At 39.3% G+C, this 22,984-nt stretch overlaps 1 pseudogene and 1 gene segment (V, D, J or C); both read left to right on the forward strand.

Moving 5' to 3' along the window:
* The first annotated feature begins 5,170 nt into the window (after nucleotides 1-5,170).
* On the forward strand, nucleotides 5,171-5,282 carry LOC118576534 (annotated as a pseudogene).
* Nucleotides 5,283-5,754: 472 nt separating this feature from the next.
* Nucleotides 5,755-6,231, forward strand: LOC118576532. The segment is given in 2 exon segments: nucleotides 5,755-5,798; nucleotides 5,907-6,231. Coding segments are annotated over 2 exon segments (369 nt in total).
* Nucleotides 6,232-22,984: the final 16,753 nt, after the last annotated feature.

A 22,984-nucleotide genomic window follows, 5' to 3' on the forward strand; every position in this document is an offset into this window, starting at 1 on the left:
TGTGTTTCTGAGATGATCTAACTAATACATTTATCTCTAGTTGTATCCCTTTTTCTATAACTGATGTAAGTTCCATATTCCTTGCAGATGAAAAACTTTTGTTGTGTTGTTTATATAAACATGTTTTCATATTTGGCAAACACATAGTTTATTTTCATAATATAATCATTGTGGTATTGCTGCAATAACCATTGCTGTGCAAATATTTCTGTAGTATATTTTCTTTTGGTCATATGGGTGAGTTTCTTAGAATATAATCTGTTGGAAAGGCAAATATAATTGCATACATCTGACGGAGGCTATAAAGTTCAAACTCAGCAGATCTTAAATTTCCCATCACTATCATTGTCATCACAGCCACCATCTGTATGTACTTCAATCTTATAACCTCGTCACAAAGCGGAGCAACTTTCTCATGCCTGAAATCTACTGAGAGCTTAAGTTCTGATGTCATATCCTCAGCATCTGCACAGGGCTCAGGGAAGGAGCATGTTATACACTTCCTCAGAAAGGATACAGAACTGGCCCTCAGCTTCTTGCTGCCTAACCTAGGTGTCCTCTGTCCTCTTCTTTGGGAAAAGATCAGGGGACTGTTGAGTTGCCAAGCAACCCAACCAAGCAACCTAACCACAAAACATTGTTACTAAAGGTCACTGTAGCAGAAAGATAAGGAAATGTTAAGTTATTTTCTAATAACTCAAGACTTGTCCAGGCATGTCAAAAGTTTCTGTTTAGAAGATTAATACTGGACAACAGAAACTTAACTCAGGTAGGTAATATGGCATGGCTCTTAAAATTGTCCTCTGCAACTATGCATGCAACCATGTGGGGAATACATTGTGGTAGGCAAGAAACCAATAGGAAAATTCTATGTTAAAGATTATGCAAACCTATATTAAGTTTTGAACACTATTTCAAATACAAGTGATTTCATAAAACATCCTTCTTTCCTCCTCCAACTACTATGCAGGGATTGATCAGGTGGCAGGGGAATCTTCCACTTCAGGCTTCTGTATTGAATGGGACCCTCCAATGTACTGGGGAGGCATCTGTCAAGTGAGTGTAAGACCTTGATTCAAGGACATCTCTGATACCTGTGGGGTGAAGCAATTTAAAGTACCAAGGCACCTCATACTGCATGTGGGAGAGATCTCCAGAAAGATTTCTGAATGTCTGAAAGATCAAAAAGTGAATCCTTGAGACTGAGATATGCTGTGGAAAATTTCCTTTGAAATCACAGATTCTCCTTTACTTTCTGCTCAGAAGAAGCAAAAGATACCTTTTTGCATAGTTATCATTCAGGGGTGCTATGTAAATCACACTACTCCCTAAAAATATATGTGAAGTACTTTATACTGGGGATTCAAGGAAGAACATTAATTTCATTTTCTTGTTTGTTTTAAGCAATAACAATATTTGTGGTATAAAGAATATCCATTTCAAATTTTCATTTGGTAAAATCTGATTATCAGCAGCATTATTTCATATTAAATAGCGAATTTTATGTATCAAAGGGCAAATGATATCCAATCACAGATTTACATTCTCTGTGAGTTCATGAAGACATTTCTAGCAGACCTCATGGAGGAATCAGGATACCCTGATCTCTGAAATCTCTGTCTGTAATTACAGAGGTCTCAAAACTCAAATATTATTCTATTCTCAAGATGGGGAAATGCATTCTTGGTAGAGGGAAGTGCACACGTCTCTGCTTACATAGGGCAGAGCAACCAGGGCCGGGACAGGAATGCTTTTCTTTCTGTTTCAGCTTCCCAAAGTCAGGATTCCTGTCTGTCACCCACAGGTCCTTGATTAGTTTTCAGTGTGGTGACTGTCAAGGCAATTGGACATGGCTTGCTGAACCCTATCACAGAGACCATCTTCACCTGAGCTGACTGTGACTATTCTACCACAAGCTGATACCTACTGGCACTGGATTCTCCAAGATTCAGAAAAGGGGATATACTGTTGGGGAATTAAATTATTGTGGAGTCAGAAAACAAAACCCCTTTCTGTTCAGCCTCATCTCCACTTCCAGGAGACCTTATCTTAGGTCAGTTAGAACCCTTTCTTTGAAGGATACAAGATCTGACAGAGCTCACTGCAGTTAGTTCCTCACATCTATATCACTTTCCTGCAAATGTCTCAGAAACAGAAATGACACAATTTGAAGTCCCTCTTAAGTCACCCTGAAGACAGTTTATCTCATAAAAGAAATAGTTCCTCAATTGAAATATGGGACCTAACAATCTTTTCTCATGGGAGGCTGTTTCAGCTCTTCATTCTGAGTCTCACCCCAAATCAGTGTAGAGTGACACGTCCTTGGGAAGAGGCAGGAATGGAGGGATGGAAGGACATGAAAGTGGGGCCCTAGAATGACGGGTCTAGATTTCTGTTTGTCTTTGAGTATTCACAGGCATGGGTCCTTTATTACAGGAGGGCTACATGAAACACAGCCCACAGCAGATAAACAATAAATACGAACACAAAAGTTCAAAAATTTAAAACATTATTTACACAGAAATACGGTCTATAGAATTTGCGCAGCTTTATTTTTCAACACTGGGTATCACACACCTGTTGTTTTTCATGAATCAGCACTAAGCTACATCTGTGAAACAAATTACTTCAGTTTTAATATCTGGATTCAACATTCATAAGCTTTGTTACTCTGTCTAAAGTTATCAACATTGTATTATGATGTTCTCTGTGGAGCACATAAGGTATGGGGTGACTATGTTAAAAAACATGATAAGATAGGACTTTGAATTCTATCATAAATGCATAATAAATAATTGATAATTCTTTAATTATTTTCCTATTACTTAGTTTTGTCTCCTTCATCTGCTCTAGGCATTCACATATTTAATCCTCCTAATGCAGAATTCATAATAGAATAGCAGGAAATGCATACAAGGCCTCCCTGTGCTCTTGAAAACCAGCCCATCCCTGACCCTGCAGCTCCTGGAGACGAGCCCAGCCCTTGGATCCCCAAGTCTTTTCATTTAGTGATGAACACTGAACCCACACCACTCACCATAGCATCGGGTCTGAGCTGAGATCTCCTTGTTGATTTGTAAAATATTTAATTAAAATGGCTTTTTTTCTGAGAATTTTTTTTTACCTCAGTACTGTAATCATCAATATCCACACTCATATCACTCCCTCACTCCATCTCAAGTTCATTACTTCTTCACATTTAACTTATACTTTTACATGTGTGTATGTTTTTCTATGTGTGTGTGTAAGATTTGAGCTCAGATAATGACATGTATATGTACATGTGTTTAGAGCTGACCATTGGGATTGAATAATCTATTAGGGAGTTTGTTCTTGGAGAAAACAGGTTCTCCCTCTCTAAGCAGTCATTGATTACCTGAAGCTCTTTATTTAAGTGTGGAGAACTGTGAAGTTACTATACTGTGGACATCTAGTTTAAGCAACAATATTGTCAAGATTTCATGGTTACAGCATCCATGTCCTTTCTAGAAGATACAATCTCACAGTGACATCCTGGTCCTTTAGATTTACAATCTTTCTGTCCCCTCTTTCCATGATTTTCACTGAGCCTTAGGTGAAGGGTTTGCATTGAAGTTGTGGCAACTGTATTTGGGCATCCCAGGGTCACTTGTTCTTTGCATGCTTACCTGATATAAATCTCTGTAATAACCTCTATATGCAATTAGAAAACAAAAGCTTCTTTGAGGAGGGAGTGGAAGCTTTTATATGAGGGTATAAGGATAAATTTTTAGAGCACAGTTAGAAAATATATTTGTGTCTTGCAGGCTGGTCACAATTGTAGGTCAAAGTGGTTGTAGTTGGTTTGCTGTTTGCATTTCTCCTTTGGTAGCACGCAGAGTATCTTTTGTCAGAGCAACCAACCAATTGTAATTCTGACTGACTGACTAAGATTGAATCCATTCCCAGCACTGCTCAGGTGGCCACGAACCTGAGACTAGGTAAACTATGGGAAAACCAAGTACTACTGTTCTGCTAAAGGAGGGATGGGGATGAAAGATTCTGCAATGCCAGGCAGTCTGGCAACACTTGGATGCAAGAATCTTGAGGAGGGGGAGGCCTATCAGGTAGGAAATAGCAAAGTCTACTCAGCATTTGAGAGAAGAAAGGAAGGGGCTGGACTCCCTAGTAGTGCAGGAAGGGGAAGTCTCTATAGTGCCATGTGGTACTTTTCTGTAAGAGCAGACCTAGCTCCTGGGGAGAGAAAGTCAAATCATAAAGGTTCTGGAGAGCAGGAGAATGTGGCAGGGAAAGAAATGAGCCCACCTGGTGTCTTAGGGAAGTCACAGAAGAACTGGGAGTGCCTTTGGGATGGGCAGGAGGAGGCCTGCACTGTGGGTGGGGCAGGTCAGCCCTGGAGGATCTGAATGGTAAACATAAGTCTTCAATGTGTTTTAATTATTGACCAAAGAATCAACTCAGATAATAGTTATATCTGTATTATAGTTCTTTTATTTTTCAAGCATCAATTTTTATTCTTTTTGCCTGCTATACTGAGCTGTTTCTGCTTCATCCACATTTTGTAATTCAGTTTTATGTATGAATTCACTATAGACATAACCTTATATAACATTGCTTAAATTGTAATATTTTAGTTTTTCTTTTAATTTTCTGTGAATTAATTTGATAAGTTCTGCTAAGACATCAGAGGAGTTTACACATACAAAGAGCAATAAAGGCATGGCTTCCCATGGGGAATTAGCAAAGCCTGGTACATTCAGTTGAAGCAGGTCCAAGCCCCTCCCCTGCATCAACGTTGTGCAAAGTGACTCACCATAGCTAATGGGCTCCAAAAGGCCAGTTCTTGCATCAGGGATAGATCCTAATCCCACTGCCAGGGGGACCTTAAACAGACCAAGCTACACAACTGTCTAGCTTATGGAGAGGGTTGAAAGGAGAGAAAGTCTCCCACATCTTGGCTTTGGTTGTAGATCTTTGCATCTGCTTCCATCAGTTACTGGATGAAGGCTCTATGATGATAGTTAGGGTATTCACCAATTGCCAGGGTAGGCCAGTTCAGGCTCCCTCATCATTATAGATAGTAGTCTAATCTGGGGTCATCCTTGTGGGTTACTGGGAATTTCCCTAGCACCAGGTTTCTCCCTTACTCCATAATGTCTCTCAATATCAAGGTATCTCTTTCCAAAAAAAAGAAAAGAAAGAAAGGAGAGAACGTTAGCGCTCCCCTTGACAAGGATGGAAGAGGCCTGTGGGCCTGACAACATACATGTGGCTAAAGCATTGCCACCCACTCCATTCCTTCTTTTGATTTCCTTCGTTCCTTCCTTCCTCCCTTCCCTCATTGCTTTCTTCTGTTCTCTTCTCTCCTCTTCTCTTCTCTTTTCCTTTTTCAGACACAACTCATGTAGCCAAATCAGAGCTCAAACATATGATTCTCCTGCTCCCATCTCTTGCCTATTGTTCAGTGCTGAGGATGGAATACATGAACACTTAAGGTGTGCAAAAGAGTACTCTTATCAATTGAGCTATGTCCCATTAGTGACAGTGAAAAGGACAATAAGTGATACTTTGATGCTATAAATCGACATTGGCCCTTATTTCATTTCTTCTTAGGCTCCTACCCCTGAGGTCATGATATAGCAGGAAGATATGCAAATAATGTTCCCCTCTGCTCATGAAAACCTGCCCTGACCCTACAGCTCTAACAGAGGCACCCAGATCTGGACTCACAGGTCCTTCCATTCTGTGATCATTACTGAGCCCAGAATATATAGCATGGAGTTGAAACTGAGCTGGGTTTTCCTTGTTGCTCTTTTCAAAGGAAATTTATTGATAAGGAAGGATACTCAGTGTGTGAGTGGACATGAGTGAGAGGGACAGTGGACATGTGTGGCAGTTTACTGATGAGGGGATTCTCTGTATTTTGCAGGTGTCCAGTGTGAGGTGCAGCTGGTGGAGTCTGGGGGAGGCTTGGTACAGCCTGGAAGTTCACTAAAACTCTCCTGTGCAGCCTCTGGATTTACTTTCAGTGGCTATTTCATGAACTGGGTCCGCCAGGCTCCAGGGAAGGGGCTGGAGTGGGTTGCTCAAATTAGAAACAAAGGTTATAATTATGCAACATACTATGCAGAGTCTGTGAAAGGCAGATTCACTATCTCAAGAGATGATTCCAAAAGCAGTCTCTACCTGCAAATGAGCAGTTTAAGAGCTGAAGACACCGCCATTTACTACTGTGCAAGACACTGTGAATGATCTTCAGTGTGAACCCATTCATAAACCTCCCTTTAGGGGTGCTAAAAACCAACAGGGGGCTCAGAGCACACATGGAAACAGGGGCGTTGTGGGAACAGGTGCAGACATAATGGAGTGCTGGTTTCTTAGAACTCAGTTGTCACTCCAACTAATGATTTCTCAGAATGCTCTGTACATTATGTTCTGTGACAACTGTGAAAACAGGTCTCTGTTTGTCATAATATAAAATATATACACCATTGTCTAACATGAACTGAGTGCCTTAAATCATCACTGGGGGTAGAAATGTCTCCACTGAGGTTACCAGGATCAAATGTTTAGGAAAGTCCACAGTATTAGTGATGTTTCTCCCTCATGAGATTCAGGGCAAAACCTCAATGGTATTCCAAGTAGGACAGTGTTTGCAATTAGGAGACCCATGGGGAGGTGAGGCCACACTAAGTGACTCATGCACTCAGACAGTCTCCAATCCTTCTGCTTTCCCTGAGAAAGGTGCATTTGTACTTCTACCTGAGTCAGCTACTTAGTCTTTAAATTTCATCATAATGTCTCCAGTTATGTTTTGTTCACCTAGAGAAACTTCTTAGCCTTGTACTAGCACAGAGCTTAGTAAGAGAAAAACCTCTTCATTCATTGTTAACAATTGTATGTGCGAAAACCAAGAGATCTTGCCCCAGACCTGAGGCACTTGCCTTAAACTCAGATGAGCCCCAGACTGTAGCTCTGTGGGGACTTGGGAAAGGTTGTTAGAAAATGGGTGGAACCAGTTTCCCTGGTTCCTTCATCTGTCTCATCAAAGAATCTTGGAAAATGAATAAGATGTTATAAATGTGGGTATAAAGCTGAACAATCAAAACTTCTGTGGATGAAGGAATCACCGTGTTCGGTTCCACCATTTTGTGACACTTTTTTGCTCACAGGACAGCATTTTCCTCATCTCAAGACCACGTAACAGCATTTCATAAATTCTCTGTGTCCATTCTTTCTTTGTCCATTCCTTTTCCCACAGACACTCTGATGATTTCCTTCCTAATTATTTTTGTTGTATCTTTGATCCTATTATACATCTATACCTTATTGTGATGATATTCATAAGCAATACCTCTCATTTACTGGTTAGTTCCCATACCCCACAAAGCACTCTCAACTTCAGAACGAGGGGCATTCTTATTTCTGCCCCTTTAGAATAAACCTGTAGTGGTTGCACTTGGTGGTATAGACATTTCATTGGCGCGCGTTACTGTCTCTTATACATAGCCTGCTACCGATTGGGAGAATTTGTGGTGATGCTGTCCTTTGTTGAAGAGTGCACATTCCCATCTACACACAAACTAATGAAATGTTCAATCTGGGCATAGTTGTTAGCACTTGTTATCTCCTTTCTGAACAGCTGTCCTCACATGTGTAATGGACATCCTGTGTGTATTTAACTTGCATTTTAATAAGGATTCAAAAATGGAAATTGTTTGCATAGCTATGAACATACACAATTACAAAAATTTCTAATCTACTATGTTTGAATATTTAATTGTGACTGAGTTACCTTCATATTTGTTTATAGTCTCATAATGATATTTGTGCTGGGTAAATATTTTCAGATTCCCAATGCTAATTGTTCAGCTCTAAAAACATGTACATGCAACAGTGAACTAACTGAGCAGATCATATGTATATATTTATGCATCAATGTGTGTGTGTGTGTGTGTGTGTGTGTGTGTGTGTGTGTGTAATAGCTAATACAGAGGAGGCCAACAGTTTGAGAGTAAGAGGTGAGGTGGCATGTTGTTTGTTCATTTTTCCTTTCTAGATTTCTTATTTTTAGTTTTTTTAAATTTATTATATTTGTGTTTTAATTTTACACATCAGCCATGGATTGCCCTGTCCTCCCCCCTCCTGCCCCCGCCCTCACCTTTCCCCCAGTACCTCCCCTTCATTCCCATCTCCTCCAGGGCCAAGACTCCCCTGGGGATTCATTTAAACCTGGTGGATTCTTTTAGTAAAGCCAATATTGATTTATACAAATATAGCTATGGTCTATCTCACCATCATTATTAGCGTTTATAGGTTCTAATTTTATGGAATATTTGTTTTCAGGATATAAATTCATGTCATATGAAGGGGTTAACTGGCCTCAGTTTTCTAATTTGGATGACTTTTACATTTTATTTTAAGTTACATTAATCTTTGTGTATTTGAGTGTGTATGGTATGTGTATGTGTGTCTGTGTCCTTGTGAGGGTGGGCAAAAATCTACCACAGAGCACATGTTGTGGTCAGAGGACTTTCTACCTTCTTTGAGGTAGGGTCAAGTGTTGTAGCTGACCCATGGACTTCCGGGTATTTGCTGTTTCACCTCCTATTCCCTATAAAAGCACTGAGGCTACAGATACAGACCACCACTCTATCTTTACACAGGTTCTAGCAAACAAATTCAGGACCTTACACTTGGAGAGGAAGCAATTTTACACACTGAGGAAACTTTCCTGCCTCAGTTTAAGTTGATATATTTTTTCTATTCTAATTTATGAGTATTATTAAATTCATTTAATTGTGTATTTTATCATCATTATAAAATGGCATCAACTTTTATTTTGTGTATGTTACTGTATCACATTTATTGACGTCCATATTTAATCATCTATACAACTTTGGGATTACTCTGTTGACTGTGGTGAATTATATGTTTGAAGGGAAACTATATGGAATTTCTTAGGATGTTTTAGAGGATTTTGCATTCCAATGCATAAATTTTGATGCTATAATTTTCTTCCCATATACTCATATATCATTCTTAAAAATCAGTGAATTTCTTATGATGCTTTCATACATGTATAACTTAACTTTGGTTACATATTCTCTTTCATTACCTTGGAAATCTCCCTTTCCTTGCCATTTTCCCTGTTGGTATTTCAAATAGATTCCACTTAAATGCCATATTCTACTTCTTGCTTAGTCTGATGCATGTAATTATCTTGCAGTATTGTCTTTCAGAAGCTGGATTATTTTCCTTAATATGTAGATAACCAATTATATAATTTTGTACAACCATAAAGATTTTAATCTACTTTTGGTATAGAAATTTGATCAGGCATATTGATCACATTTTCTTTCACCATCCGTCAGTTACTGACAGCATGCTAGGCTTTACTACTAATACATAGTGAACAGAGCTGTGATGAATATGTGTATATGGGGTTTTTATTATGAGCTGTGTTTGATGCCTATGGATGTATTTGTCATAGTTTAGCTGAAAATATTGTAATATATGTTTCACTTTCATTAGCATACATTAATCAAGCAAAGTTTGAGGCTTAAGTGTGACATTTCCAATAGTATGTATTTACTGTACTTTGAAATCATGAGTATTTCTTCATCACCCTTTCTTGTCTATTATCTCTTACCTGTTTTTCTTCTTCTCCTAATACATCCACATAGTCTCATGTAACATCTGTGTCTTCTTGTTCAAAAGTATGCCATGCAAGAAAAAATGCATGACCTGTGTTGTGATACTGCCTCACATCACAAAACTTGATGATCTATAATTCTTTCAAATTTTCCATAAATACCATGATTTCCTCATGTTTGTTGCTTAAAACCTCATTTATATATGAGATAGTATATTGTGTGTATATTATTATTATTTTTTAGTTAAAATGGCTCTTTTATTGAATTTTGAAGGCTTTAATCTATTTTCAAAAACATGTTATTTATTTTTTATAATTTTTTATTATTTTTATGTGTTTTAATTTCATACATCAGCCAAGGGTTCCCCTGTCCTTCCCCCTCCTGCCTCCACCCCCACCTTCCTCACGCTCTTCCCCTCCATTCCCATGTCCTCCAGAACCAAGACACCCCTGGGGACTCATTTAAACCTGGTGGATTCAGTACAGGCAGGTCCTGTCCCCTCCTTCCAGACTGAGCATGTGTCCCTGTGTAAGCCCAAGGTTCCAAACAGCCAGCTCATGCACTAAGGACAGGTCCTGGTCCCACAGACTGGGTGCCTCCCAAACAGATCAAGCTATTGAATTGTCTCACTTATCTAGCTGGGGGCTCCTCAGCTGTTGGTTCATAATTCATGTGCTTCCGTTAGATTGGCTACTTGTCCCTGTGCTTTTTGCAAACTGGGATTCAGCAATTCACGCTCTTGCTGTCCCTCCTCTTTCTTGACAGTTGGACACCTTGAGCTCCACCTGGGGCCTGGCTGAGGATATCTGCATCCACTTCCATCAGTTATTGGATGAGAGTTCCAAGACAACTGTTAGGGTGTTTAGTGTGTATATTATTAACCATTAGTGTTGGATTTTGTATTCCTCTAAAATTTTTCTGATATAAGCAATAGGAGAGCTTGGATTCTCTCAGACTCAGAGTATCTGGGGCTTCAGCTCATCACAAAGAAGGGGGGAGAAGCTTACATCCAGCCTGTAAAATGCACTGCAAAGCAATTGTCATGTACACTGAATTTAATATTTTGTATTTTCTTAACATTTCAAATTTACTGTAAACTACAATAATTACACATGACCATGAACTGTTTATGACTGGGCAAGAGGAAGGAAGGCAGAGAGGAGGCATAACAGATCAGAAGGAAGCATTCTGGTGAATGCAGTGCCCAATGCCTTCTTAGATGCAAAGGGTTGGACAAGATGCCTAGTCTTTTGAGTACTGTGGAGCACACACTGAAAAGACAGCCTGTGCAGTAGTTGCAGAGGGAAGCTGAAGTCTAGTTTGCTGTGTGTGGAAATCTCTTTTTGTAATATTCATTGTACAATTATCTCTAGAGTTATATTTTTATTATGTGTAGGGGAACACCACAACAGATATCCTAGGATTCCCTCAATCTTACTGTAAGGAGAAGGATTGTCTTTGACTTCAGATTATTGTGCACCACCCCTGACTTTTGAGATCCTAGGAATAAACTACCACAGGGGGTATTTCTGCTGTCAGAAAATGATTCCAGAGTTTTATATATGCTAGGAAATCACTCTGCCTACTGATCTATATTCCAAGCAGTTTGTATTTTAACTATGCCTATCTTATAAAATAAAGAAACAAAAGTTTAGTTTCCATTATAATTTTTAAAATATTTTTATTACTTAAGTTTATGATATATTTTCATAATTTTCTCTTTCTTCTTCTTCCCACAAACCCTCCTTTATAGACCCCTGCTCTTCTTAAAATTCATTGCCTCTTTTATTTTAACTTAATTTATGTTGCAAACAGATGTTTCCTTAATGAGTGCAGATAGCATCAACTAGCTCTGTGGAAAAGGATAAATATTTAGAATGGAGTAAGAGATTATACTGTTCAGTAAAGTTTCAGTTTAGACTCTCCTCAAAGAACTATGATTTATGTATCCCTGAGTAGTTGACTACATTTCTAGTGCCAGGTATGATTCCCTTTTTGTTGAGTAGGCTTTAAATCCAAATAGTCATTGCATAACATCTACTAATGTAAGTATTTATAACTTTGTTTCCAATAAATTCACCAGGTATCTACTTCACAGGATCTCATGATCTTATTGTTGGATCTAGACTTATAATTTTATATTTGCAGACATGTAAGAGAAACACCTTTTCACACAAACTCTCCAAGTTTCCCCTGTGTTCCCATCTCAGTAAATGCACATGGTGCTTAGTACATATATAAAGGTTGTATCTCCGTCTTTTTTATACTACAGACTTTTTGAAAGTTACCAGGTCCATGCCAAATTCTGTCTCCCAGCCAATACCCCCCCCATCTCTCTATACATGGTCAGCATACTACCCTAGTGTTCTACTGCATTAGTTGAGAGCTGTACACCTAGACACACATCAATGTTTGTGGCCATATTCTAATCAAAGGCTTTCTAAGAGATCTCTGCCTGGCTGGCTGCCACCTATACACACTACGGTGCATATGCTTTTCAGCACTTACAGAGATGTTAGAGTATTACCTGTGTAAGAACCATTATAAGAAGTTTTATCTGGGCTTGCAGATTTTTATATCCTATGTAGTAATCTAAGTTATATGATAATGGTTTTCTTGGATGTTGTTATCTTTAACTAAAATCAGTATGGATACTAAAATCTCTTTTGGTGTATATTTTCATTATATAAAATACCTTCATTACACTTTATTTTTGCTGTTTATAATTAAGTAAATTATTTCTGAAAAAGACAAAAATGACCTTTGATATATATTACCCAATTATTTTGACAAACCTTCTCAGTTGGAACCTCGAAGAAAAGCTGTGTGTGTGTTGCAGAGACTGTAGTCAGAGAAGTGACCCAAGTCCTTTGGAGAAGTTCAGATATCCTGAATGAAACCCAGACACTAGACAGTTGAATCAATACAGTATGCAGCACTCCTCCATGGCTTCTGCATCTGCTCCTGCTTCCAAATTCCTGCCCTGCTTGTGTCCCTGTTCTGACTTCCCTTAATGATGAACTGTGATGTGGATGTATAAGCTGAATAAACCCTTTCCTTTCCAACTTGCTTTTTTGTCACGGTGTTTTAGTAAAACAATAGTAATCCTGATAATTACTCTTCTTATTGAACTTGTTAGAGCTATCGGAATTGTTTCATTGAACCTGTTAGCCAGCTTCCACAAGCACAGAGAATAGCTCATTTTATTTCTGACAAGTCTTTTGTTTTAAGATTTCAAATTGATGATGAAAGCACTGATGATCCCTATTCTGTCAATGGAACTGTTGTGTCACTTTACATGATTCAGTCTACAAACACCCTGTTCTCATTCTGTAGCTTCCTGTGAGAAGGGAATTGCCCAAGAGCAGAACTGAAACCTGGAGTCACCTGGAAGAGCATTATACCTGACATCAGGTGCAACTACTAAGATGGTGAGAAAAGAGGGAAGAACTCATATTGTGGACAAATCCAGATATCTGTTACAAAGTCCAAGAGGATCCTTGGTGTGTGCAGAAGTCTGAGGATAGATATCCTCAGGGTTTACCTTTATCCCATGTATTTGACCTGTCAAATGAATGCTACCATGATATTGCCACATGTCTACCTTCGGTGAGCTGTGAGCCAGGACAGTGTGTGAAAAATGAATTAGATCCTCAAGGGAGATGGCATGGGATGTTGATGGTCCAGCTGGTTCTCTCAGCTTGTGCTTCATCTACATTTCACAAAAAGGATGGACCAAGAGGCAGGTGTGGATCCTGTACAACAACAAAATGGCAGTGTACCCAGTTTTAGGAAAGATGGAAACACATCTCATGGGTGAGAGAAAGGAAGAAAATCAGAAGCAATGTGGGCTTACTAATCAGAAAGCAAGAACTCAGGAACCCAAGAATGAAAAGAAGGTTGGCACTGACTTGAGACCTTAAAAATACAGGAGCAGAGGAACGTAGATGTAGAGGTTTGGCTAAGAAGTGGAGGAGGGGTCATGCCAAGATGTGTTTCCTATGATCCCTGTAATTCTCATGCTTTCTAATCCCAGACTCACAGAAGCAGAAGCCACAGTCTGTGATGACTGCTGTAATAATCAAAGGAGTCAATATCCACCCTCCCCATAAGGACAAGGCTGGCTCCCCACATGCAAATGAATGACCTAGCTCTAAGTTAAATCCCCTCCTGGTCTGTGGGAGCTCACATCTCTCTACAGGAGGAGGACCTCCTCCTAGGAAAAGGAGTTGTATCCTAGAAGATGAGACTATGGGCTCTTCTGTGCCTGGTGACATCCCTACCTGGTGAGTGTTACCATTTCATACATGTGCCAACGAGGGTTTGGGAGAACCTGTGATTGACAGAACTGACCCTCTTGTTTGAAGGACTCCTGTCCCAGATGCAGCTTCAGGAGTCAGGACCTGGCCTGGTGAAGCCCTCCCAGTCACTCTTCCTCACCTGCTCTGTCACTGGCTTCTCGATCACCAGTGGTTAATACTTGATCTGGACGAGGCAGTCCCCAGGGAAGAACCTGGACTGGATGGGGCACATAACTCACAGGGGGGACACTGTCTACAACCCATCCCTGAAGAGCCCCATTTCCATTACTAGAGAAACATCCAAAAATCAGTTCTTCCTGCAGCTGAACTCTGTGACCACCGAGGACACAGCCACTTATTACTGTGCAGGAGACACAGTGAGGAGACTTCAGCAGGAGTCCAGACACAAACCTCCCTGCAGAGGATCTCGGGACCAGCAGGGGGCGCGCAGTCCTAACTGACCACAGGGACTCCAGGGCAGAGAAATAAAAATACCTGGTTTTCTCTGACTTGACTTCTCACTCCCTCAGGGCAGAGAGGTTTGGCGGTCATCTCTCTCTCTCTCTCTGTGATTTTGAAATACTGTGTTTTTTTGTAAAGTCACATTGTTTATTTCTCACTCACAGCACCCCTCAAGATGGTAATATTTCTTGTACTTTTGGTTGTGTACCTAGTCACAAGCTGAATGATCAATCTGGTCTTGGGAATTTTTTTTTAATTGAAAACAGCTTTTTGGAACTCAGCTGGCCTCAACATGGCTATAGTTTTCATAATAAAAAAAGTGAGCCCACTTTTGATTTTCCACACACTCCGCCTTCAGAAACATCTGTATTTCAGAGCACATCCTAGACTGTTCACTCACAGTAATTGCTGTGATACCTAGAGAATGAGACATAGAAAGACATGGTAACCACACATCACTGAAGCTGCATTACCTTCCCTGTAATGCACAGGAAGGGATTTTCTAAAGTCAAGTGTGTATGGCTAAGATGCAAAAATTCTGCTATAAGATGGTTACTGCCTCCTAAAGATTGAATAATTTGTGTAAGAAAATACATCACTTGTATTAGGATTAAAAACATCATATTAAATAAATATGCATGTAGCTGGGGTTTTCTCCAGTCCCCTCAGACTCAACTGTACAAAGTGGGCATGGGGGTAGCATAGACCGATGGATGAACAAAGGAGAGGAGGTCATCTTAGTATTCACAGAATAATATCTGGATGGCAGGATCCACACCATTTCTCATTTGTCTGGGAGTAGGTAAACAAGGTTGGGATAAAGAAAATATTCCTGAGGTCTGTACTTCTAGTTCCTCAAGAAACTGAAGGTAAATTACTCTGTCTCAGAAGGACAATTGACCTGAAATCTGCTACCCACTTATCTCCTGTATAGGTGCCCTCATTTAGAGAAGCCCCCAGTTCTAGGCTGAAAGTGAAGCCCTCGCTGATGAGTTCCAATCTCATTCTCATGCAAAGGTGCATCAAAGTATATATGTCCTGGGACTGTTGTTCTGTCTGGTGTCTGTTCTCTGAAGTGAGTGTCACAGGATTTAAGGAAGGGGAACTGGGCATGTGTCTCATAGTGTGTGTGACTAGTGATAATGTTCAGTGTTCTTGGGTGTCCTCTCCAGGTGTAGCTTCAGAAGTCTTGTCTGTTCTGGTGAAACACTCACAGGCCCTGTCCCTCAAATGTTCTGTCTCTAGATTCCCTGTAACCAACTATCCCCTTAATGGGATACAACAGCACCAAAAAAAAAAAAAAAGATTAGAATATGCTGGTGTTATAGTATTGATTTTTGGAGACACAGCTTCTATTTGGAACCTCAAATCCAGAGTCAATATTAATATGGACATCTCCAGTAGCCACTTCATCAAAAATCTGAACTATCAACCATGTCTTACTGTGCCAGAGAAATGAGAAGGAGACTTCAGTGTGAACTCAGACACATCTCCCTGCAGAAGAGCTCACAACCATCAGAGATACTGAAGAACTGCTGAGCCTTCTCAGAACTGCTATATGCCCCTCGAATTGTAATAAGTGCAGTCCTGCACCATGTGCTTCATCCCAAACAGGCTTATACATGTTTAGATGTCAGAATGTGTAGTTTCCTCCTTCTGCTCAAGCAGTCCTCTAGAGACCTTTGCTATTGACATTCTATGACAGTTACTGCTGTTTACTTTCTAATAAGCATATCATTGTTTCACTATGGATCATCTAAGATACCCATTTGTCCCCTATCAGATGGAATAAATAAGAATAAAACTTTCCATGTTTTTCAATGAATGTCTGTAGTTCTAAGAGTTGGTGATGGTTATTAGTTCAGTTGGAAATCTTGGGGGATTCTAAGTCATCTGAAAACCATTCTTGTTATTTTTCTCACATGTGGAGGAGAAGCCAGGTCCTCCATGAATTTAGGTGATTTTCACAGATGGTGGGAAAGCAAGTTGTTTATATTTCTTGCTTCCAATGTGTGAATGTCTCTAATAGGGAACAAGTAATTATCATTTAACATACAATGCATGCTTGAGATTTGCATTCTTGTAGAGATTTCTTTCTATCCCAATGTCCCATGTAATGATTCCCTTGAAGATGTTTTGTGTGCCCTTGGCTTGTGGAAATGTCTGAGTGACCATTGTGCACATGCCAGCTGATGTCATCCACATTCTCTGTTTTATTGCCATTCCCTTTGGCAATAGAGATTCTTCGTCAATGTTTCCTGCTTTTTGTTAGTATTTTGTTGTTAAGATTGTCTCCATATTTACTGCTATGGATCTCTCTCTTTCTGCTAAAGGTAGGACATTTTATCTGTGAGCTAGGAAAACATCATGGGGAGAAGTGATGTTTGGTGTTGGTTCAGTGTTAATAATGATCAATTTCAGGTGTCTGTAAGAGGAAACACACACACACACACACACACACACACACACACACACACACAAACACCTTGGCTATGTGTGAAGAACTTTTGGAGAACAAACAGACTATGGAATATTGAAGTACTGAGATTAGGACAAATAAACATAGCTCAAGGAACAGTACAGTGTGAAGTTGAAAATCAAAGGATCCACTGTCCCTTTGTAAACAACAGGGTGAGGGTTAACCCACATGTCTGCCAGTAAAATAGGACGATCTCTCTCTCTCTCTCTCTCTCTCTCTCTCTCTCATGAGTGCATGTGCATCATTAACAAAGTTATTTTCCATGTGCATTGAACAGCAAATAAAGCATTCCATGTATGAGGGTGATGCCTTGTTAAATCACTCCAAATAACCTAAATAATAAAAAGTACAACAAACATTATTGTTTATCAAGCATTGCCTGTATGCTGTCTTCATTTATTCTTGGTATTCATTTTATAAGATTTATTCAATCCTATAATTTGTTTTCAGCAAATGATTGTCATAACTTGTGTAAAAATACACAAGCATTAATCTTGAGTCAGGAATATGGAAGAGCACAAGATTTAGGTTATAACTTTGCATTTTCTTATGTTGCAAATGTTGATTATGTGGGAAATCCAAGGCAAGTAAAGTTGGTTATAATGTTCTCTTAAAGGAAAGTTAAAGAAACTGGCTGAATACATAGTACTATAGCAGACTGAAGGTTTAAGTAACCAAAAAAAAAAAAAACATTATTAACTCTGTCTAGAAAATCCAATAAAGGTTTTAGCCTCTTAGAATATAAGACATACTTTTAGCCATCATGTATTTCCATGCAAGTATAATTCTTGTAAGTTGTTTAAAAGTACTGTTAAAGTATTTTTCACAGAACACACATAACATTCCAATGCACGTACATATTAATTTAAGATGAGTTCTGAGATTATACATTTTTCTCTGGTCTCATAGTTTATGCATTCCTAACCTCATTGCTCTAACCTATATTCAAATGCCTTTAAGGATATGGCCCTACACTGATACAGCATTAACTCTCGCAATCCCTTGGTGGTAAGATGTATTCTATAGAGACATTCATGTTTGCCACAACAAATTTCCGTTAAGATTCTATCTATATTAAGCACATAACATTTTATATTTATATTTATACTTCCAACTAAGCCTACCCAAGACTACTAATAAATGCAAAAAGTTCAAATTTTAGAGTGTTTTTTGCAGAAAAAAAATACTCTAGAATTTACAAAGCAATGTTTTTCAATACTCGCTATCAAACACAAGTCCTTTTGAATAAATTGCCACTAAGTTACACCTTTGAAATAAATTTCTTCCATTTAATATTGGGGTTCAACATTCATAAACGTTTTTAGTCCTTCTAAAGTTATCAAAATTTCATCATAATTGCAGAGCAAATAATCCAGAAATGTGTCTGTGGTAACACACACACATACACACACATACGATGAAATAAGCCTGAAGTATAGCACAAATATATAATAAATAATGGGTAATTCTTTAATTATTTCCTTGTGACTCAGTTTTGTCTCTCTCCTTTGCTTTAGGCAGTTACACAGTGAGGGGACTTTAGCAGGAACTCAGACACAAACCTCCCTGCAAGCCCAGGAACTCTACTTCAGAGTAGGGGAAGGAAAACATCTGGTTTTCTGTGACTTTGCTTCTTACTGTCTAAGTACAGAGGTGTTGGGGTCATTTCTCTCTGTGATAATGAAATGCTATGGTTTTTTAAGGTCACTTTTTTAGGTACTTTTTTTGTACTTTCTCATAAGCATATCATTATTTCCCTATGGAATATCTAAGATATCCATTTGCCACTTTCTATCCAACAGAATGAACATGAGAATAAAATTTTCCATATTTTTCAACCAATGTTTATAATTCTAAGGGTTGGTGATGGTTATCAGCCAAGTTTGATATCTCAGGAAATTCTAAATCATCTGAAATCCATTATGATTATTTTCTCCCATGGTGAGGAGAAGGCACATCTTCCAGGAATTAATGTTATTTTTCACATATAGATGATAAAACAAGTTGTCTGTGTTTCAAGCTTCTGACGTGTGAATGTCTCTAGTAGGGTACATGTGACTATCACTTTTCACACAATGCATGTTTGATATTTGTGTCTTATAAAGAATATTTTCTGACCCAATTTCCCATGTTATGATTCCTTTGAAGGTGTTTTGTGTACCTTTGGTTTGTGGAAATGTCTTAATGACCACTTTGCCCATTCCAGTGGCTGTTATCTACATACCTTTCTAACTTTCTTCCCATTGGCAACAAAGATCCTCAACACAGGTTTCTGCTCTTTGGCGGTGTTTTCTTATTAATATTGCCCACATGCTTACTGTGATGTGTACCCTCATTGTAGAGTCAAGGATGACCTTTGACTTCTGATGCTCCTATGTCCACTTTCTAACCATTGCTAGGGTTCATGCACTTTATGTGGTACTAGAGATTTAAAGCAGGGCTTCATGCAAGCTAGACAGCATATGAACAACTGAACTACATCCCAGACCTTAATATATTTTTTCAAATTTTAATAAAGATAATTATTTTTTGTATTGTTTATGTGCTCATAAATGCATGTAATAATATTGGAAATCAGAATACAACCTTTCTCTCCTTCAATCTTGTGGGTTCTGGGTCTAGACCTCAGGGAATCATGCTCTACAACCAGCATCTTCTTTGATGTACATACATATAGAGAGAAAGTGAGTGAATTTAATGTAGTCTTCGAAGTCACTAGTTTGTAGAGGTAGACCTTGAACTTCTGCCCTCCTGTCTTTACCTGCTGGGGTTACAGGTATATGAGACTACGCCTAGCCTCTATTTGCTTTAATGTGTAAACATGAGGTGTAGATACAGCTTAGTGGTAGAGAGCTTGATTAGCATGGGCAAGGAAATAATTTGTTTCCAGTACTACAGAAGGAAGGGAGAGTGTAAATCTCGCTGCTTTTTCTATTATTGACATGCCTACTGCTTTTTATTCCCTATAGAATAAAGAAATCTATTTCCTGTGGTGTGATATTTTGATTTAATTGTGAAAATGAAGCTTGCTTTGAGTCAGAGGTCAGAGCTAGCCACTAGCTGACCAAAACTGACCATAGAAGTTTGGAGCACTGTGGGCAGATAGGAGACAGGAAGTAAAAGGTGAGGCTGAAAGAGGATCTCAGCCCTTCTGGAACAAGAATCAGAAGAGTGAGGAAGTAACTGTTGGCTGCTCTCCTTCTTCTCTAATCCTTCAGGTTCTTACACCAACATCTGACTTCCTATTTTTTATTGGTAAAAATAATTAGATAAACACTTCCATTTTCTTTATTAAAAACAAAACAAAGAAAAAACTTCTGTATAAATAAGTCATACCAACATCCAGAGGAGTTCAGGACCAGCAGGAGGCATACTTGAACCAATAATTAATAGGAAGAAATGCAATGAGTGGAGGGGACTCCATACCATCTGTGGATCCCCTTCCTAAAGTCTATTAGCTGAACCACAGCTGCTGCAGTTGATATGTTAAGTCTCCATGTTCAAACATAATAAAATTGCTTTATTCAACAGTGCACAAATTTTTATTTTCACATTTATTTTATTAAGATTTATTTATTTATTTTTGTATGTGAAAAACATTTATTATTCAATATATTCTGACCATCGTTTTCCTGCCCAGCTCCACCATAATTGTTCCTACCTCTCCACCTCCCTACCACTCAACTCCATAAACTTTTTATCAGTATAGAGAATGTAAACAAACAGACAAGAAAAGATTTAAAAACAGGAGTGCCTGGGTTATAGTCAGAGAGGCAACTGTGCCTGGGTCCCACTGCTGGACACAGGCCACCCAGAGAGGACCTGACTAACTTGGCCCCAGTTTCCTGCCAATCGGTTGGCCCTGCAGGAAGGCTCCCCTTTTTCAAGACTGCAGGCAGACACTGCAGTCTCCACACCCTGCCCCCACACCCATTTGCCCCAGTCCTGGCCACTTCCTGAGACTCAGAGACCAGCCCACAGCTTCCATCCTCCCAAGAACTCCCATCTGGACCAGAGGTGAGTGCCTGGGTTATAGCCAGAGAGGCAAATGCACCTGGGTCCCACCACTGGACACAGGCCACCCAGGAGGACCTGACCAACTTGGCCCCAGTTTCCTGCCAATCTGCGGGACCTGCAGAAGGCTCCCCTTTTACAAGACTGCAGGCAGACACTGCAGTCTCCACATCCTGCCCCCACACCCACCTGCTAGAGACTTCAGCCACTTCCTGAGACTCAGAGACCAGCCCCAAGCTTCCATCCTGCCCTGGAACTCCCATCTAGACCAGAGACCAGAGGAACTCTCATCTGGACAAGAGGAGCTCACATCTGGACAAAATAAGGAGAAACCAGGGACTTCCCGAGACTCAGAGTCCAGCCCCCCAGCTCCTATCTGGCCAGCACTCTCATCTGGACCAGCGCTCCCATCTGGATCAGAGCTTCCATCTGGACCAGAGAGAGGCTCCCTAAATCTGTCAACTCTCTCTGGACCAAGTACACTGATAAGACCAAGAAGGAACACAAGAGGAGATGGGCAGACGTCAAGGCGGAAGTACATACAACAAAATAAGGAGCAATGCAGCATCACCAGAACCTAGCCCTTCTCCAACAGCTAGACCTGAAAATCACGGAATGGAAGAAGAAGAAGAAAACAACCTTATAAGTAACATCATGAAGAGGCTAGAGCCTTATATAGAAGAAATAAAAAATAAAGTAGAGGAACAGACAAAGAAAAAAAGGGAAGAACGCTATAAAAAAGTAGAGGAAAGGACAATTAAAGCAGAAGAAAACAATAAGTCCCTGGAAGAAAATCATGAAAAAGCAAGGAAGACAATCCAAGACCTGAAGAGGGAAATAGAAAAAAATGAAGAAGACACTAGCAGAAGGAATGTTGGAAATAGAAAATCTGAGTAAACAAACAGGAACTTCAGAGGCAAGTATAACCAACAGAATGCAAGAGATGGAAGAGAGGATCTCTGGTATTGAAGATACGTTAGAAGAAATAGATTCATCAGTCAAAGAAAACACTAAAACCAACCAAGTCATGACCCAAAATGTCCAAGAAATTTGGGACACCATGAAAAGACCAAACCTATGAATAATAGGGATAGAGGAAGGAGAAGAATACCAACTCAAAGGCACATAAAATATATTTAACAAGATCATAGAAGAAAACTTTCACACCTTAAAGAAGGAAATGCCTATGAAGATACAAGAAGCCTATAGAACACCAAACAGACTTGATCCACAAAAAAGTCCCCTCGCCACATAATAATTAAACAACTAAACATACAGAATAAAGAAAGAATATTAAGGGCAGCAAAGGAAAAAGGCCAAGTGACTTATAAAGGCAAACCCATCAGAATAACACTCGATTTCTCGATGGAGACTTTGAAAGCCAGAAGGACCTGGACAGATATAATGCAAACACTAAGAGACCATGGATGCCAGACTAGACTAATATACCCAGCAAAACTTTCAGTCATCATAGATGGAGTGAACAAGACCTTCCAAGTCAAAACCAGATTGAAACAATACTTATCCACAAATGCAGCCATACAGAAAGCACTAGAAGGAAAATTCCAACCTAAGTAAGGCAGATACTCCCATGAAAACACAGGCAATAGATAACACCACAGCAATAAACCCCAAAGAAGAGAAGTACACACACACTACCACCAAAAAATAAAAATAACAACAGGAATGAACAATCAGTGGTCATTAATATCCCTTAATATCAATGGACTTAATTCACCTATAAAAAAGACACAGACTAACAGAATGGATATGAAAACAGGACACATCTTTCTGCTGCATACAAGAAACACACCTCAAATTCAAAGACAGACACCTCCTAAGAATAAAAGGCTGGGAAAAGACTTTCCAATCAAATGGACTTAAGAAGCAAGCTGGTGTAGCCATCCTAATATCCAGCAAAATAGACTTCAAACTAAATTCAATCAAAAGAGATTATGAAGGACATTACATACTCATCACAGGAAAGATCCACCAAGATGAAGTCTCAATTCTGAACCTTTATGCCCCAAACACAAGGGCACCCACATTTGTAAAAGAAACATTACTAAAGCTTAAATCACATATAAAACCCC

This window comes from Onychomys torridus, unplaced genomic scaffold, assembly GCF_903995425.1.
Source record: "Onychomys torridus unplaced genomic scaffold, mOncTor1.1, whole genome shotgun sequence".
Classification (NCBI taxonomy): Eukaryota; Metazoa; Chordata; class Mammalia; order Rodentia; family Cricetidae; genus Onychomys; species Onychomys torridus.